Raw genomic sequence first — 18,161 nt, 5'->3', positions numbered from 1 at the left:
TCACCCCTCTGGCCCCATCCCTCCTCCCGCCCCCTGCACAGCTCTGGGGAGTGGGAGGCTGGGGGGCTTCCATCCGTGACCCGCAGCCCCTGCCCCATGTCCGTGTCGTCGTCCCCCCCGTGGTGGTCCTGGGAGTGGGGCCAGGCTGCCCCACACGGGCACAGGGCCTCCACCGGCATGATAGGGGGGCAGACAGGAGTGGGACAGAGGTTTTAGGGTCCCCTGCCCCAGCTGCTCCCCCCGCCCCCGCAGGAACAGCATTAAATGGGATATTTATCCCTAGCCCCTGGGGAAGCCCCCAGCCCCACGGAGATGCTGTCACCCCCCCCCCCCCCAAACAGCTCTCCCCAAGCCCCTCTATAGCCCAGCCACCCCAGGATTGGGGAGCACCCACCCCATACAGCCCCCCCCCCCTTTGCTTTGCGGCACATCCACAGACACACAGCCAGGGTTTGTTCTCCCTCGTGAATGAATTGTTAAAAAAAAATTCATTAAAAACAACCAAACAAAACAAAACACAAGGGTACAGCCCAACAGCAGCAGCTCCCAGGTGAGGAAACGCTTCTTGTCCTCCACCATTCATGGTGCTTCAGCAGCTGGTTCATAGGCAAGTGCTGGGCCCCACGGCATCCCCACAGGTGCTGCAGCCCAAACCACTGCCCCGATCCAGGGTGGGGGTGAAGCCCCTCCTAATCCCCTGAAGTTCACCACAGCTGGCTTAGAAGTGGAGAACAAACTTTAAATGGGGGGGAGGGGGCAAAACCCCAACAACAAACAGACAAACAGACAAAATGGGGGTGGGTGGGTAAAAAACCCCAACAGACAGACAAAAAAAACCCAAAACACTGAACAAACCTGGGCTGATGCAGTTGGTGACTGTTACAGGGGGCACCCTGGCACCCACAGGGTGCCCAGCCCCAGGCATCTGCCCCCACCTGTGGAGAAGGGCCAGGGCTGGAGCCCTGAAGCACCCACCAGCTGCAAAGGGGGTTTAAGTGCTTTTCTGCAACAGTTCTGCCAATTAAGCTCTGCCAGGGCCTTCCAGCCCTCCTGGGGGACTCCCCACCCTCCCTAGGGGCACCCAGCCACAGAGAGAGGCTGCTCAGCTCCATGCCCCCCCCCCCCCAGGGCTCAGGGGGCATCTCCTGCAGCCCAGTGGCTTTCCCAGGGTTGGCACCCTCCAAGCCCAGGGTGCAAGGGGAAGGGGCTGGAACAAGGGCTTGGGGGGCTGCCCCACAGAGCTGGGGGGGGATGGACACACAGCCTGTACTTACCACAGTTCTGCCCCCCCCCTCCCCCATCCCCCAAGGAAGGTTGAATCTGGCAGTGACTTATAGCCTGGGGTGGAGGGAACAGGCCCAGGCATTCCCCCCACCACCACACTACAGCACCCAACCACCCTTTAGGTTTTACCCTAAACCCTTTTGAGGGTAAAAAGGTGTAAAACCACAACCATACCCCCCCCCGCCACCATGCTGCTGACAGTCAGTGATGCTGTGCAGGGCACCCAGCAGAGCAGGGCTGGGTGGTGGGGGGAGCAGGTTTTGAGCTCTTTTTGGGAGATGTTGTCTGATGGCAGACCCGGGGTGGGTGGGGGGCTGTGGGGGTCCCCCAGTGCCATCAGAAGTTCTTGAGGCGGCTGTAGAGCTCCCGCTTGCTGCGCTCGCCTGCCCAGGTACGGCTCTTCAGGCGGAACTTGCGCAGGTCCTCCTTGAAGTCCTCGTGGTGCATGGGGCGATAGTCCTGGGGCTCACAGTGTGACTGGGCACCCACGGCCCCGTCAGCACCCACAGCACTGCTCCCAGCCCCCACCCACTGGCAAACCCAGCACCCCAGGGCCCCCCAGCGCAGCCCCCTACCCCTGGAGGTACCATCCTCATGGAGGATGCTCAGAGCCTGACCCTTCCCCTCCACCCCGCAGAGCCAGGTTTGGGGAGGGGAGAGGGTATTTCCTGCCCCCCCTCCCAGCCCTTGCCCTCCTGCCAGGGATCCCCCTCCCACACAGGGGGCAAATCCCACACAGGGGGCAAGGGTGGGGGGAGCTCACCTGGTACTGGGGGAAGAACTCTCTGTACCCCCCCTTCAAGATGTAGAGCTCAGGGTAGTGGAGGTGGGGGTACTCATTACAGGCTCGGTCCTTCTCCCTGAGGAACCGGCACCTGCAGAATAGGGGCAGGTGATGGGAAGGGGCTGTGGCAAGGTTTGTCACCAAGTCAGGATCCAGCCATGCCTGGGGGGTCCAGCAGAACCCAGCATCCATCTCCCCCCCCCCCCCCCCCAACTCACATCCTGGGCCCCCTCTCAGAGGAGAACTCGCAGTGGAAGATGACTATCACCCTCTTGCTGGCGTCAAAGGGCACAATGGGCTTCTTCAGCAGGAACTCCTCCATATCCTGCTCCATTGGCAGGTTGATGGCACCCTGGGGAGGAAGAAGAGGCAGCTTTCATCCCCACTGCTGTCTCCTGTTTCATCCAGGGTGGGGGTGTCAGTATGCTGCCCCCAGCCTCCCCCCCCCCCCCCCCCAGCATCACCCCATCTACTGGGGCACCATCACCTTTCCTCCTTCCAGTTGGGGCTCAGCACCTTTGGGGAGGCTGCTCAACTCCTCAGGTGAGGGGGGGGGGGGCTCAGCCCCTCTGAAGTTTGATGGGTTTGAGACTCCCCCACCTCACAGGACCCTCCAAGCCCCAGCCCCGAGGGGCACAGTGGGGGTTCTGACCTTGATGTGGCCTCCCTCGTACTCGTAGGGGTACCTGCAGTCCACAATCACGCAGCTCTCGATGAGGCTGCTGAACTGCCCCGTCAGCACTGCTGCCATCTGCAGGGGGAGCCTGTCACCAAGGCGGGGCAAGACATAGGGGGGGCCAGGCAGGCAGCCCCACAGGGGCTTTTTGGGGAGAGGCTGCTGCTCCCTTACCATTTCAGGGGAAATGTACTTCAGGTCCTGGTGCTTCCCCTCTACTGTCTGCAGGAGGTAAGCCTGGAGAAGAGACAAGGTGCTGGCTCAGGATCCATCCCGGGGAGACCTCCTGGAGCAGGGGCTGTCACCCCGCTCCCCCAGCCCAGAAGAGGCCCCCTGCCCTGCAACGTCTGCTCCCTGGGGGGGTGGGTGGGCAGTCTGCCCAGGAGGGATATGGCTGCTGCACGGTGCTGGCACTGGAGGAGCTGCGGTCAGGCTATTCGTGTCCTATGGGGGCTGCAGGCTGGAAAGTCATAGCCCCAAGTCCCCTCATCCCCAAGCAAGGGCCACCAGCTGGGTTTGGGCTCTTGTTCCAGTTCCAAGCTCTGCTGATGGTCCCTCTGTTTCAGGGGAAGTGTTGGGGGGGGCTGGCAGCACCCACAGGCCTGCAGCATCCCCGTGGCCCTACCTTGGAGAAGTCCCCGATGAGTTCCCGGTGGTCATTGGCCAGCAGGTTCTCAATCTCCTCATGGCAGAACGACCTGGAGCGCAACAGCCACGGTTTCTGCAGAGACAACTCCCCCAGTGTTAGCAAGGGCTCCAGCAGAGCCAGGTCAGTCCCACCAGGGACAGGCTGGACCCCAGCAAGGACATCTCACCCAGACATTAACCCATCACCCACCGGCTCTGCCACCGCCTCCTTGCTGGGGGTACCAGCCACACTCCTCCGCCGCTTGGTTTCGACAGGCATGTCCCTGTCCTGGGGCCGCTCTATCCGTTTCAGGATGGGTCTGATGACACTGGTGGGCATCGAGGGCGAGCGGAAAAGCTGCCGGCATTTGCTGCGCTTCACAAGACGCTGTGCAGGGAGAGCGTGTGCTGCTGCCTGGGGGGGTCTGGCATCCCCCTGCATCCCCCCCAGCATCATGAGGGTGGGGAGACAACGGTCCCATTCTGGTAGCCACACACCACCCAGGATGAGCCCACAGCCCCTGGGGCTGGTGCTGCTCACCAACCAGCCCTTTCACCCTCACCCCCAGACCCCCACTTCAAGACCCCTCCACCCCTCAAGGCTCCCACATACCAGCTCTGCCTCCTCCTTCCTCACCAGCGGCGCGGTCAGCAGGTTCTCCATCCCCTGCGGCACATCGGCATCGCTCTGCCAGGGCAGCAGCCCAGAGGGCCATAGGGGAGAGGCAGAGGAGAACGTGAACATGACAAGTCCCACCAGTTGCTTCCCACCCCCCCAGGCAGGGATGGACCCCATGGACTCCACAGGTGGAGGAGCCCTCCCTACCTTCATCTCCTCCTCATGCAGGATGTCCACAAAGCCATCATCTTCCTCCTCAGACATGGAAGAGGTCAAGGAGCCCTGGCGCAGTATGATGGGGCTCTGGCCTTCAGGGACATTTTCCTTCTCGGGGGTGTCAAACTGGGGAGGACACAGCCCACAGCTCAGGAGTGAGGCCAGCCCCACGCCAGGCCTGTTTGGAGACAGGGTGTCCCTGCAACCCGCAGGCTGTGACCCCACAGCCCCTTCAGCTCCCACATCCACAGGTCTCCAGGGCATCCCTGCAACCCCCAGGCTGTGACCCCACAGCCCCTTCAGCTCCCACATCCACAGGTCTCCAGGGCAAACGTGGAGGTTAGAGCAGCAGGTCCCAGCTCAGCAACCCCTGCAGCGGGACCATTCATCCCTGGTGCCACCCCCCTCCCCGGACCCCCCCAGCCCCTCTCACCAGCAGGTCAGGCGCAGAGCCGGGTCTCCGGGCGAAGGGGTCCTTTCCCACAGCTCCATCACCAGTGGGCAGCTGGCTGCGCTGACCCGGCCTCTGCGGCTTCTTGAAGACAAACCCCTCCTGTGGCAGGGGGGGATGCACAGCATTAGCATCCCCCTGCCCCTTTCCCAGCCCCCTCCCTGGCCTGCCCCCCTCACCTTGTCCTCGGGCTCCCTCTGGTCCCTCTGCTCACTGGCCCTGCAGTCATTGAACTCCCAGGAGTGGGAGATGTTCTTCAGGACTGGGCTGGCCCCCAGGAGCCGCGGCTGTGGAGCAGGCAGAGGGGTCAGAGGTGCTGCCCAGCCCCTGCTCTCCCCAGCTCCATCTTCCTCCCAGCTCAGCCAGGGGCTCAGCAGGATCCGGCCTCCCCCCTGGCTCAGACCTGCAGAGCCCCTGGGACTTACCGGCAGCGAGTGGATCCTCCGGATAAGGAACTTATTGCTACAAGAAGCAGGGAAAGAAAAGAATTGAATGAGAGAAGGTGCCCTGGACTGGCAGTGTCCCACAACACCCCCCCCCAGAGGCTGGCATGGCCCCCCAGTGAGGGGAAAGCAGCAGGGTAAGGCCTCCCCAGAGCTGTCACAGCTCCCAAAGGACCCCAGGGCAGCAACTCCTCCGGGCACTGAGCAACACCAATGGCCTGATTTGGACCCTGGGAAGGACACAGGGACAGCCAGGCTTGTCAGGTCTCACCACAGGGACAGAGGCCCTTCACTTACTCCTTGAGAACCCTCCCGGACTCCGGGATCGCTTTCTCGAAGCTGTGGGGAGAGGACAGCCAGGGTTAGGGGAGATGGCACCCCACACCCCAGCCCAGGCAGCCCAGGAGCCCCAGGGATGGGCAGCCCCAGCCCTTACAGTGGTCCCACCCCACACAGAGGCTGGCAGCCCCCCAGTGAGGGGAAAGCAGCCGAGCAGCCAGGGCTTTCAGCCCCACAAAGGGTTAAAACCCCATCTGGACACCACTGGTTTCAGGCTGGGGGACCCCAATCCCTGGCTGGGGTGGGGGACCGGCACGCCAGGGTGGTCCAGGGCACCCCGCTGACCTCGCTCCATGCCCAGACAAAGCCAGCGGCAGGGCCCCGCACGGGGCGGCAGCAGCACCCGCTCTCCACCTGTATGTAAATCCATCCGCGGCGGGGATGCGGGGGATGTTGGCCGGCAGCCATATGGCCATGCCGGCGGCATGCCGCGGCAGGACGGGGACCAACATGTCCCCCGCAGCCAAGCACACCCAGCCCCACAGCTACCCCAGCCCCACCATCTGCCCCCAGTTAGTTACTCATTCACCCGGCACATCTGCTGGGGCCAGGCTCTGCCAACGGCCAAGCAAGCAGCAGAGGAGGGGGGCCGGCGAAGCCACCGGCACAGCACTGGCGTGGGGGGCCTCAACTGCAGCTCTCCAGTGGGGGGGGGGGGGGGGGGGGGGGCAGGCAGTGGGCACAGGGGGGGCAGAGCCCCTCACCCCTGCACAAGGCAGCACCACAGAGCTTTGCTCTCAGCTGAAGCCTACACACCCACCCTGCACCCTGCACCCCCTCCCACCCCATGGGGCCCATGCAGCAGCACCCCAAGGCTCTCCGGGGATGCCAGAGGTGTTGAGAGCCCACAGAGGTGCTCGGCACCCTTGCCTCACTGCGTGGCGAGGCGGCGAGCCGGCAGTCAGCCGTCCCTGCCAGCAAAGCCCGGAAGAAGATTTGGCCCAGCCGCGGCAAGGCAGCACCGTGAAGGCTTCCTGCCTGCACCCGCTGCCAGACCCCTGCCTGCAGCAGGGCTGTGATGATCCCCAGTGCTGACATCCCCGCTCTCCCCGGTGCAGGGTGGTTTCTCACCTCCCCAGAAGCAGATTTGGGGGGCATGAGGCACAGCTTCTCAGCAAGGGGCTGAGCCAGGCACTGCAGGCAGACCAGGGCAAGCAGGGCCCATACTGCCTGCGGGAGGCAGGGGAGGGCAAGTGGGGGAGCCCCTGGAGGGGGGACGATGGGGCAAGGGGCACTCACACTTCCTCCAGCGCTGCGGGGTCCTCCTGCATGGGGGAGTCCAGCCCCACTCCTGGGGAAACAAGGGGCAGGGTAGCACAGTGTGGGGGGAATCAGGGCCCACTGGGAACATAGCCATGTTCTGCTTTGGGACCCGCTCCGGCACAACACTGGCACTGCTCCTGCAGGGTCCTTTGCAGGATGTGGCCAGGCCAAGGAGCCCCCCACATCCCAGCTGTGCTTCCCCACTGCTCCAGCCAGCACCGAGGAGGAAGCCATGGCTGGTGGTACCTGCTGGGTGCTCATGGGGGGGCCGTCACCCAGCCCCCCCCAGCGTGCCAAGGGGGATGGCACTGACCCTGGAGCACCCATCCCAGCCAGGATGTCACCCCACATCACCCCAACCAGGGACCCCACTGAGGTGGTCCATGGCCAAGTCCCTGGGGAGCAGGGCTGGGGGCTCTCACCCATCATCCCCCTCACAGGGAAGGGGCCGCAGTCGGAAGCACCAGGGAGGAAGTCCCAGTTTGAAGCAGGCGCGGGCTGAGCACCCGGCAGGACTGACTCAGAGTGGGGCCAGGAGCTGGGAGCAGAGCCCCGGCACCCACATGTACCCCAAGAAGCCCCCACCACCTCCCTTCCTTGCCTCCCCAGCTGCTCGTCCAGCCCCCCCATGCCACAGCTCCCTCTGCACAGCCCCAGTCCGGGATGGGGAGGGGTGGGGGGGCCCGCAGCAGCAGCACCCATCACTCACCCATGTCCGAGGACTCGGAAGAGATGGAGTCCCGGGAGGAGACCGAGGCCACCGACTCCCGGGAGAGGCTGGACCGCTGGCTCTGGAAGGACAGCCCCGCCGCCCTCCGCTTCGGGGTGTCCCAGTGCCTGCAGGCAGGGTGAAAGTGGGGGGGGGTCAGCCCGCCCCCTCCCCCAGGAGGGGTGGTTAATGGGGGGGGCCCAAATCCGTCTAAGCCCCCCTTCCCCCAGGCAGGGTCCCACCCCACACCCCCGGCCCCTCTCACCTGCCCAGCCCCGCCAGGTTGTTCATATCCAGCGCCAGGGTGGTGACCGGGGACCCGGGCAGCCCACGGCCCCGCGCCGCCATGCGGGTAGAGGAAAGCAAACCAGAGAGCAGTATTAAAATAGTAAATCCTTGCGGGGATCCTCTCCCCCGCTCGGCCCGGTTCTCCTCCGCGGAGGGGAGCTCGACCGCGCCGCGCCCGCTCCGCAGTCCGTTTGAAGGGAACCGGCCGGGCGCGCGCCTGCCGCCACCCTATTTATATTCGAAAAATAACAGGGGAGCGGCGGGGCGGCAGCCAATGGGGCGGGGAGGGGCGGGGCGGGGCCGGGCCGGGGGGCGGGGCCACGGCGCCGGAGGGGCGGGGCCACGGCGGGGCGGAGCCGGGGGGGCATGGCTGGGGGGGGGCACGGGGGGTGTCATGGGGTAAAGTGGGGGCAGGGCACGGGGGGGGGCATATGGCTGGGGGGGCACATGGAGAGGTGCATGGCTGGAGGGGACATGGCCGGGGGGGGCACACAGAAGGGTGCATGGCTGGAGAGGACATGGCCGGGGCGGGGGGGGGGGGGGGCGGCACACAGAAGGGTGCATGGCTGGAGGGGACATGGCTGGGGGGGACATAGCTGCGAGCGACATGGAGAGGGGCATGTCCTGGGGGGGCACACAGCTGGGGCGGGTGAACAGTGGGTGTGCGAGGGCAGACACGGATGGGTGTCTGTGAGCGATGGTGCAGCCCTGGGGGGGCCCCAGTGTTCGGACACGGGCCCCTCCTGACCCCCCAGCCCCCAGCCGCAGGCCAGCTCCCAGGCCTGGAGCGGGTGCTGGGCTCAGCCCCAGTGCGAGCTGGGCTCAGACTGGGGGCCAGCCCCACGTTGGGAAGGGAGCCACTCTTCCCCCCCCCCCCCCCCCAGCCCCACGGAACAAGCTGGAAAGTCAAGACACCCCATCCCACCCAGACTGGCTCCCCAGCGCGCAGGGACCACCTCTGCCCCCCCACCGCATGGCTGCCCCTCGCCCTGCTGTCCCCCTGGGGCTCCCAGCCGGGTGCCCCCCCCCCAGCTCCTCCCGGCTTAGACATCCACCGGTGCCAAAGCCACGTGCCACTGGGCCACGGTGCTGCCCAAAACCCAAACCTGCTGCCCTGTACCCCCAGCCCGCTCGCCCACCCTGTCCGTCTGTCCGCCTATCTGTCTGGGGAGGGCGGCCGGCCAGACCCCTGCCCGGGGAGGGGGTCTCCAGCGCAGCGGCCGGGGGCTTTCTGATGGCAAACCGGGCAGGAATGCGCCGGACGGCTGCAGCCTGGGTGGCCGTCCCGGTCTGTCATCCATTGTCCCCGGCCCCATTCTTTCCTTTCAGAGGGGAAAAGAAAAGGGGAGGGGGTGGCCAGGGTGGAGACCCCCTCTCCAGCCGGGGCAGGGGCAGGCGAGGGGGCAGCTCTCCCAGCTGGGGGCTGTTCAGCCCAACTGACACCCCCGTAATGGCCAGATCCTGCTCTCCCGGAGCCCATGCGAGGCATGGGGGTCCCGCATCCCCCCCCCTCCACAGGGACGCCAGGCAGGTCCCAGCGCAGCAGCGGGGTTGGGGGTCCCCGGGGTGTGGGGAGCTGGGCTGCAGCACCCCAGGGTGCCCCAGGGAGGAGGAGAGGTGGCCCTGGGGTGGTGGTGGGGGGTTCCCTGGCCCCCCAGCACTCCTGGGTGGCTGCGGGACATTCTCCCTGGCCACCAAGGGCTTTAATTGCTTCCAGCCACACGTGGCTGAGCCGGGGGGGCCGAGGGGGGACCCAGCTCCGGTGGCTGCCCCGAGCCTGCGCTGGGGGCCTCGGGGAGGGAAGGGGGGGGGTCTCCGGCCAGCTCATGGGGCTCTGCAAGCAGCTGCGCTGTCAGGGAAGGGGCCACATGCTTAGCTCTACCCCCCCCCTGCCCCAAAACAGGGGGTTTTGGGGAGCGGGGCTGCAAGCAGGAGAGGGGAATGGGGGCCTCCCAGGGGGGCTGCAGAGCCCCTTGCCTGCAGCAGGACCCCCACAAGCCCTGTCTGCTCCTCTCCGTGGTGGGATGCAGGCCCCCCCAGAACCCCCACCTCCCCAGGGTGCTGCTGCCTGCCCCAGTGCAGGGGCTCCGGGCTGGAGCCGGGGCTCAGTGTGGGGGGGCTTCAGGGGCTGGAGGAGGCTGGCTCACTTTAATGGCCGCACAGCAAGAGCTGCCATAAAGATTACTCTAATTAACAAGGACAGGGTGGGGGGCTGTTTGCAGTGCCAGGCCTGGGTTGTTGGTGGGGGGGGGTGGTCCCCTGCCCCACAGCCCCACGATGTCCCACCCCACTGGAGAGCTGCGGGTGTCCCACCACCTCGCCGAGCCCCTCACCCAGTCTGGGCTGCCCCAGGAGGGGACCCTCACCTGGGGGATGAGCTCCCCCGCACCGTTCAGGAAATAATCCCTCAGCATCCCCTTTTCCTTCTGGTTTCCCTCCCAGCCTGGGTGTTCTGGGCAGGGATTTGCACCAAAAATGCTGACATCTTCCACGAGAGCTTTCGCCTGGCCATGGAAAACCTGTTTTCTGCTCCAAGAGGCTTTCATGGCAAAGCATGCCCATCCAGCTGTTTTTTTCCAAATTCCTTATAGCCGTGGCTGGTTATTCGCGGCAGGGGGCTTACTGCTGTGCACGGGGTGGCTGCAGCAGGACCCTGGTGCTCTTGGTGCTGGCACCGGGAATGGGATGATGCAGGGAAGCGGGAAGCAGGAGCCTTTTATGGGTGCTGGGTCCTTGGCACTGGCCCCAGGGGATCTGTGGGGCAGGGCTGGCCTCAGGCTCACGCGTGGCAGGCTCACACGTGGCGTGGCATGGCGTGGCGTGGTGGCAGGGAATGCAGGAGGGGACCAGTATCTGGCTCCATCCCTGCCGGTGCCTGGCGGTTGAGGGATGGAGGAGGGGTCCCCAGGGTCCAGCTCATGGGCAGCGCACACACCGACATGGCTGTCGTCACCACGGGCTCTGCGAAGCCACCGGCTTAGAAATGTGGCATCTCTGGGTGGGGACCGCGACCACACAACGGTGCAGCTGGTGAGCGGGGGGGGGGGGGGTGGTCACCCTCCTCCCAAGCCACGGAGTGTGTGGGGCTCCGGAGCACTTTAGCACCAAAATACAGGATTTGAGAGATTTTTAAAGACTGCAGATGTTGGCGAGCTGGAGGAACACAGGAGGAGGAGGGTGGCAGCGAGATGCAGAGGGGCCGGCAGTGATGGTGACACTCGACATGGCTCTGCCTGCACAGCCGGGACCCTTGGCCGTGGTGGAGGCTCTGGGCGAGGCTGCAATTTTGGGAGCTGTGGCCAGAGGTTCTGGGGGCTCCTGGAGCAAAACCTCCCCACCTCGAAGCATCCTTGGCGGTGGCGGGGAGGAAGTTGCGGTGGGGGGACAGCAAAAGGGCGTCTCCGTCCCCCCCTTCCTGTTTTGCTGCTTTTTCCTCTGTGCACTCAGGGGAGGCTGCGGCTGCCACCCACTCCTGCAACTCAGGGCCCCGGGGACAGCGGCTGCTGTGATGAGCCCTGCCCTGCCATGTTGAGGGGGTTTCTGGTTCAACATGCTGAATTTGGTTCTGATTTGGCCAAAAATAAACCCTTTTAGGCTGCTTTTGTCTGCAGCGAGAAGCAAACCAGGAGTGAAACCCTGTTGGCCACCCCTTTTGCAGCTGCTGTGGCCAGAAGAGGGACAGGGTGGGGAAACTGAGGCACGCATCCTGCAAGACTGCTGGCGGCAGAGCCGGAGCTCTGGGTCCAGGCCCTGCCATGATGAGGGAGCAGCAGGGACCAAGCAGGCGGCAGCGGCAGATAAACCACCCCACCGATGAGAACCGTCCCCATGCTGTCCTCATCCCACCTCACTGGGGACCAAGTCACAGATGGGGCTTATCGACAACCCCAGCGTCTCGCTCAGCCCCAGTATCGTTGCCCACAGTGCCATAATCTGCCCATTCCTGCCTGTGTGCCCGGGTGGCAGAGCCACCCCATGGGGTGCCCGAGCCGTGGCACCGACCCTGCACCTCCTGGCTTGGTTCGTGCCGCACTTTCAGCCAGCAACGCTGCTTGGCTTCGTCAGGCGGGAGCCCGCAGCATGGTTGCCTGGGAGGCAGCCAGGCTCATGGGCTACTGCCGGGGCGACTGTGATGCTGGTGTCCTGGGGAGTCCTCGCTGTCCACCCACAAACGTGGCTGGTTCTACTGGTACCCCTGTGCCAGTCAGGGAGACAGGGCTGTGCCAACGGTATTTGGGGGAAGTGTCTGTCCCAGCTAAGATGTCCTTCTCCACTAAGATGTCCGTCCCAGCTAATATGTCCATCCCAGCTGTCTGTCCCAGCTAAGATGTTCTTCTCCACTAAGATGTCCGTCCCAGCTATGGTGTCCATCCCAGGAAAGGGTCCATCCTAGCCATTGTGTCCATCCCAGGGAGGGTGTCCAACCCCAGGACGTGTCTGTGTCAGCTATGGTGTCCATCCCAGCTGTGGTGTCTGTCCCAGCTGTGGTGTCCATCCCAGCTAAGATATCTGTCCCAGCCATGGTGTCCATCCCAGCTATGGTGTCCATCTCAGCTGTGGTGCCCATCCCAGTAAGATGTCTGTCCCTGCCATGGTGTCCATCCCAGCTATGATGTCTATTCCAGCTAAGATGTCCATCCCAGCTATGGTCTCCATCCCAGCTAAGGTGTCCATCCCAGCTATGGTTTCCATCCCAGCTAAGATGCCCGTCCCAGCCATGGTGTCCATCCCAGCTATGGTGTCCATCCCAGCTATGGTTTCCATTCCAGCTAAGATGCCCGTCCCAGCCATGGTGTCCATCCCAGCTATGGTGTCCATCCAGCTATGGTTTCCATCCCAGCTAAGATGCCCGTCCCAGCCATGGTGTCCATCCCAGCCATGGTGTCCATCCCAGCTATGGTCTCCGTCCCAGCCATGGTATCCATCCCAGCCATGGTGTCCATCCCAGCTATGGTCTCCATCCCAGCTAAGGTGTCCATCCCAGTAAGATGTCTGTCCCTGCCATGGTGTCCATCCCAGCTATGGTGTCCATTCCAGCTATGGTGTCCATCCCAGCTATGGTGTCCATTCCAGCTAAGGTGTCCATCCCAGCTAAGGTGTCCATCCCAGCCAAGATGTCCATCCCAGCTATGGTGTCCATCCCAGCTATGGTGTCCATCCCAGCTAAGATGCCTGTCCCAGCCATGGTGTCCATCCCAGCCATGGTGTCCATCCCAGCTATGGTGTCCATCCCAGCTATGGTGTCCATCCCAGTAAGATGTCTGTCCCTGCCATGGTGTCCATCCCAGCTATGGTGTCCATTCCAGCTATGGTGTCCATCCCAGCTATGGTGTCCATTCCAGCTAAGGTGTCCATCCCAGCCAAGATGTCCGTCCCAGCTATGGTGTCCATCCCAGCTATGGTGTCCATCCCAGCTATGGTTTCCATCCCAGCTAAGATGCCCATCCCAGCCATGGTGTCCATCCCAGCCAAGATGTCCAACCTAGCCATGGTGTCCATCCCAGCTAAGATGCCCGTCCCAGCCATGGTGTCCATCCCAGCCATGGTGTCCATCCCAGCTATGGTGTCCACCCCTGGGAACTGCCTCCCCAGCGGCTGCCCCCCAGGTAGGGGTGGCAGGCCTCGGGCACAGGCTCGGGGTGCCCATTGCCAAGAGCAACATCCCGAGCTGGTTTTAGCCCGGGATCACTGGGAGCCGGAGCTGCCCGCCACATCGGGGTCCACCATGGGCCCATCTTGGGCTCCTTGTCCCTGCACCTTCCCAGAGCGGGGATCCCCCCTTGCCGGGGGTCCTCCTTGCAGCTGGGTGCCAGGTGCCCCCCCCAGCCTCCCCCACTGCTTGTTGCCCCCTCTTGACCTGGTCCTACCCCCCCTAGAGCCTCCCCCCTTGCTCAGGGCCCCCCCTCACTGTGGTGCTGGCCCCCTCATTGCTCACAGGATCCCTCAACCTGATCCTGCACCCCCTAGACCCCCTCCCCTCCAGCTCAGACCCCCCCAGATCCCCCTTGCCTAGAGCCCCCAGCCCTCTCCCTTCTTCAGAGCCCCCCCAGACCCCCGTCCCCCCCTGCCCAGGACCCCCAGTCCTCCGCCATTGCTCAGAGCCCCCCCACCCCGGGCCGGGCCGCCCGTTGCTAGGCGACGGCCGCGCGCTCCCAGCATGCCCCGCGGGGCCGTTGCCATGGCGGCGGGACGCGGCGCGGCCCGGGGAGGGCGGGAGGCCGCATGGCGGGCGGCGGAGCGGTGGGCGATCTGCGGGGTCTTTACCGCTGGTTGGACGCCGTGCCGCTCTCCCGGCCACGCAGGAACATCGCCCGGGATTTCAGCGACGGGGGTGGGACGGGGGGGCCCGGGGGGACGGGGACGGAGCGGAGAGGGGGGGCCGGGCCTGCGGCTGGGCCTAGGCCAGAGTGGCCACCGGGCCTTGCGGGCCCGGGTCAGGGGGTCCCGGTGTGCCCGCCGCCCCCAGCCCCTCTCCTCATCTCCTCCCCCAGTGCTGGCAGCCGAGGTGGTGAAGTTCTTCTTCCCCGCCATGGTGCAGCTGCACAGCTACGTGCCCGCCAGCTCCACGCCGCAGAAGCTCGCCAACTGGGGCCATCTCAATAGGTAGCGGGGCGAGCAGCCCCCCTGTTCCCTCCCTCCTGTTCCCCCCCACCCCTTCCTGCTGTACAGAGAGTCCCTGTTTGTCCTGGCTGGTGACCTGGCCAGCTGGGACACAGCTAAGGGTGCTGCAGGCAGCGGGGGTGCCTGCCTCCCTGCCCTCCTGGGTGCTCATTTGACTCCTCTTTTAGGAAAGTGCTGAGTAAGCTGAACTTCTCCATTCCGGGTGACATGATCCGGCAGGTTGTGCAGTGCCAGCCGGGCACGGTGGAGCAGGTGCTGCTTGTGCTGCAGCAAAAGATTGAGGAGAAGCAGCAACAGAGCAAGGCCGTGTCTGGCCCAGGCCAGGTCAGCAGGGCCTGGGGGAAGGGGGGCACCCGGTGTGCCATGTCTTGCTTGTAGGTGCCATGTGCCACGGGCTGGAGGGCAATGAGGGTGAGTGGCCACCTCACAGAGAGGTCAGTGTAATCAGGGCAGGGCCAGGGGAGACGGGCTGAGCTCTAGACATCCTTGTGGGTGTCACTATCCCATCTCATCACAAGGATCCCGCTGCCATCTCCCTGTCAGCAGCTCCATGGGGAAGTGCAGTGGTGTGTTCAGAGGTAGGGGAGCCCCTCACTGGGAGTGATGCAGGCGGCACGGCCGCAGATGGCAGCCGTGCGCTGTTGTGGGAAGTGCTGTGGTCCCGCTTGCTCTGCAGCCTTGACTTGGCCTGGGCTGTCTCTGCCAGTGACTCTGGTGCTCAGGTCAGAGGAGGAATTCGCTAGGGGAAGGGCTGTGGCCCCGAAGCAGACAGGAATTCAGGCAGATGGATTCCAGCCCTGCCTTCGGGCTGTAACGCCGGCACAGCAGGCACCGCAGCCACGCTGGGAACACCCTGCTCTGAACTGGCCTCTCCCACTGCTGTGGGAGAAAACCCCCCACCCCAGTGTTCCCCAGGGCCTCGAGCCCCAGCACCACTCAGAGAGGGGTGGCACGAGCAGCCGGGCAGGCTGGGGTACCTGTCCCCCCTTCTCCTGACACTGGGGCCTGGCCAGGCCCCCTGCCTGCACAGGGGCTGTTTGTGGGCTCTCACCCACAGGGCAACCCACTGCTCATGGCCAGGCGTGATGGGTGTTTTCCTGCCTCTCCCTGCAGGAGCTGGGCGTACGGACAACGCTAGAAGATATCAGCTACCTGGAGACGGGTAGGGCCGGTGCGTGGCACATCGGGAAAGAAGGTCCCATCCTGGCCGTACTATGGGCTCCCTGGGTCCCAAACCATGACCTTGGAGGGGGGGCATACACAGCCTTGCCTTGTGCTGGGGCACCCAAATAAGGAGCCTGGCCAGCCCTGGGGGGGATAGGAGATACTGCTGGAAGGGTGCGTCATCGTGGTGATGGTGGTGGTGGGGCAACAGAGCTGTTTAGGCAGATCATGTGCTAACTGCTGTGTTTTGCAGGCTACTCAAAGGCAAAGAGCAGCGTGGGAGGAGGCTATGCCCAGGAGTCTCCCAGAGCTGCTGGGTAAGGGCTGCTGGTGCTGTGCAGGGACACCGCAGGCATGTGCTGGGTGCTTGTGAGGTGCCCCTCCTGGGGTCTTCTTGAGGGAAGAGGCTTTGGGGGTCTCCGCAGGGGTCAGATGAGCCCAGTGCCACAGAGGCACTGGTGTGTGGGGCAGGATGTGGAGGAGCTGGGCATGTGCCTGAGCCCCGTGGCATGTATGGCTCCATGGGCTGTGAGCATTGCTCCAGGAGGGGTCAGTTATTGTCCCAGCATTTCTTTTCATGGTCCAGGGTGAAGAAGAGCTGCCATGGCTGTGCCCAGGCTCCCCCAGGGGATTCTGCCATCCGCCTGCAGCTGGCAGAGAGGGAGCAGGCCCTGCTCCTGGCGCAGGAGACCATCCAGGTGAGCCCACACTCCATCAGCCCAGCCAAGTGCTGTCCCCGTGGTGGCACTGAGGCAGGGACAGCCTCCCTTTGCCTTCCCAACTGTCCTGCGACAGTGGTGTACATGACAGCCCAAACAGGCATTTGCTCGGTGCCATCAACCTCCTGGGCTGCTCCTGTCTCTGTACCCAGGCTCTGGTGGCACCCTCAGGCATGGGCCAGCCTGGCACTGGCTTTGCCGTGGTCCAGCTGGCCAACAGTCTGGCTCAGACACTCCTCTGGCTGCTCCCGGGCAGGGCTGGGCTTCCAAAAGGTCTGGTCAAACCAGGCTAGAAAGGCAGCAATGCCTCAGCCTGGCCTGGAGATGTGGTTCTGTCCCTGCAGCCGTCTCCTGCAGCAGGTACTTTTCTGGCATTTATAGGGTAAAAGGCCTTGTAAAGCCTCAGCCTGCAGATCTCCCCCCGGGGTGAACAGCTTTCTCTTTCAATCCTTCCTGCCTGGGCGTGCCCTCAATCTCTGTGGCACACACCCACATCAGTCACATCAATCTGTGATTCCCAAAATGTTCCTGATCCTCATCCTTTCTGGTCTGTCTTCTGGCCTGCAGTAATGAGGGTGATGCAGAACAGGCATGGCAGCTGCACAGACCCCTCTGCTCGTGGCTTGCTGTGGCCCCTGGACCACCGTTGGGGCTGCAGACCAGGCTACTGAACATCCCTTATTCGCCCCTGGGCAGTGGGTGATTTTTGAAACGGAGCTTCATTCAGCACCGAGCCAGGGCAGTGGCTCTGTCTTGTCTAAAACCGGGGCTTTTCTGCTGGAAAACATCTCCTAAGATGTAAAATTTTGAAAGAGGGGAAGGAATGCTGTGGGGCATCTTGGATGGGAAGAGCTGTCACCAGGTCCTGGTGGGGAGCTGGGACTCCTGGGTCATGTTTTGCAGGAGTGTGAACTTGAGGTGGGTTGTTGTAGGAGCTGGAATTGGGACCTCAAATCTGGCAGTGGTGCTCACCTGCCTCAGCTTCCCTTGTGGTTAAAGATGGCTGATGCCGCTCAGTGACACCAGCAGCCACATCAGCTGAGCCCTGAGTTCCCTGTCCCCCTCGTCCTCGCTGCTGGCTGTCAGGCAAGCCCCAGCCCCCCCCCGAAGCCTGTCTGGGGTGGATGGATGTGCCTCCTGCTCCCCAAAACCAAGCTGAGGGGGTGTCGGGGTCTCTGCTCAGATCCTGCAGCTGAAGGTGGGGAGGCTGGAGCAGCTGCTGCACCTCAAGAACGTGCGGATAGATGACCTCAGCCGGCGTCTGCAGGAAGCCCAGTGCCAACAGCGGTGAGCAGACCCTCGCCTGCCTGGCAGACCCTTGCCTGGGGCTGTCCCCCCGCTGCCTGCCCACCTCTCCCACCGGTGGGATCTCCTGCTGACCTGGAAGAGCCATCCCAGTGCCTCCCAGTTGCCCCAGTTCCCAGGACAGACTCTCAAGGGCAAAAGCCTGAGGTGGCAAAGGTAGATGCAGAAGCAGGGAACTCTGTGCCCACCTCCGGGTCCCCCCACCATGCCTGCTGGTGGGCAGCGAGGCAGCGGCATCGCTACCACATGGGTTTCACTCAGCCTTCCAGCCATCGCCTGCAGACAGCAGCGGTTCCTCCTTCCTTTGTCTTGCACGTTGGTAATTAAAAAGCCTGGTCATCACTTGGAGACCTCCCTTCGAGGCTTAGTCGCTGCGGGGGTCCCGCCTGCCCCAGCCTGGGGGGTATTTATTTCCCAGCTGATCCAGCATCGAGGGGCTGTCAGCAGCGTGGGGACGCCACTGGGCTGCCCCGGGCTGGGGAGACGTGCGCTGGCGGAGGCTGAGATTTAATCCCTTACCCAAAGCTGTTTGTTTTTGTAATCTCTGAGAAAATCCGTGCTTCAGCACACAGACCTGCTTGTGGGTCTGGCACTGACTGTGTGGGCAACCCAGCTGTGGGGTGGGGGTACCCGGTAGTACCCCCCGCTCCTCT

General features: G+C 64.1%; 2 protein-coding genes across 5 annotated transcripts; one reads left to right on the top strand and one right to left on the bottom strand.

Moving 5' to 3' along the window:
• Positions 1–472: 472 nt before the first annotated feature.
• Positions 473–7,913, bottom strand: CDC25B (cell division cycle 25B). 4 transcript variants are annotated; one of them, XM_049830865.1, is made up of 16 exons: positions 7,677–7,913; positions 7,412–7,539; positions 6,679–6,730; positions 5,398–5,439; positions 5,083–5,119; positions 4,837–4,944; positions 4,640–4,759; positions 4,198–4,332; positions 3,985–4,059; positions 3,583–3,759; positions 3,370–3,465; positions 2,919–2,981; positions 2,721–2,819; positions 2,287–2,420; positions 2,048–2,159; positions 473–1,761 (listed from the first exon to the last, which is right to left on the bottom strand). In XM_049830865.1, exons 1-16 carry the CDS (start codon positions 7,757–7,759, stop codon positions 1,621–1,623), a joined length of 1,602 nt encoding a protein of 533 aa, XP_049686822.1. In that variant the 5' UTR covers positions 7,760–7,913; the 3' UTR covers positions 473–1,620. The 4 variants fall into 4 exon arrangements, with proteins under 4 accessions (XP_049686822.1, XP_049686831.1, XP_049686813.1 ...); XM_049830874.1 differs by having other exon boundaries at positions 473–1,743; XM_049830856.1 differs by having other exon boundaries at positions 1,656–2,159.
• A 6,008-nt stretch (positions 7,914–13,921) lies between these two features.
• Positions 13,922–17,797, top strand: SPEF1 (sperm flagellar 1). The gene is made up of 7 exons (XM_049830942.1): positions 13,922–14,030; positions 14,191–14,302; positions 14,488–14,644; positions 15,434–15,491; positions 15,738–15,801; positions 16,071–16,182; positions 17,387–17,797. The coding sequence occupies exons 1-7, from the start codon at positions 13,922–13,924 to the stop codon at positions 17,492–17,494; spliced, it is 720 nt and encodes a 239-aa protein (XP_049686899.1). The 3' UTR covers positions 17,495–17,797.
• The last annotated feature ends 364 nt before the right edge of the window (positions 17,798–18,161 follow it).

This window comes from Accipiter gentilis, chromosome 3, assembly GCF_929443795.1.
Source record: "Accipiter gentilis chromosome 3, bAccGen1.1, whole genome shotgun sequence".
NCBI lineage: Eukaryota > Metazoa > Chordata > Aves > Accipitriformes > Accipitridae > Astur > Astur gentilis.
This window is presented reverse-complemented; position numbering and strand designations above follow the sequence as displayed.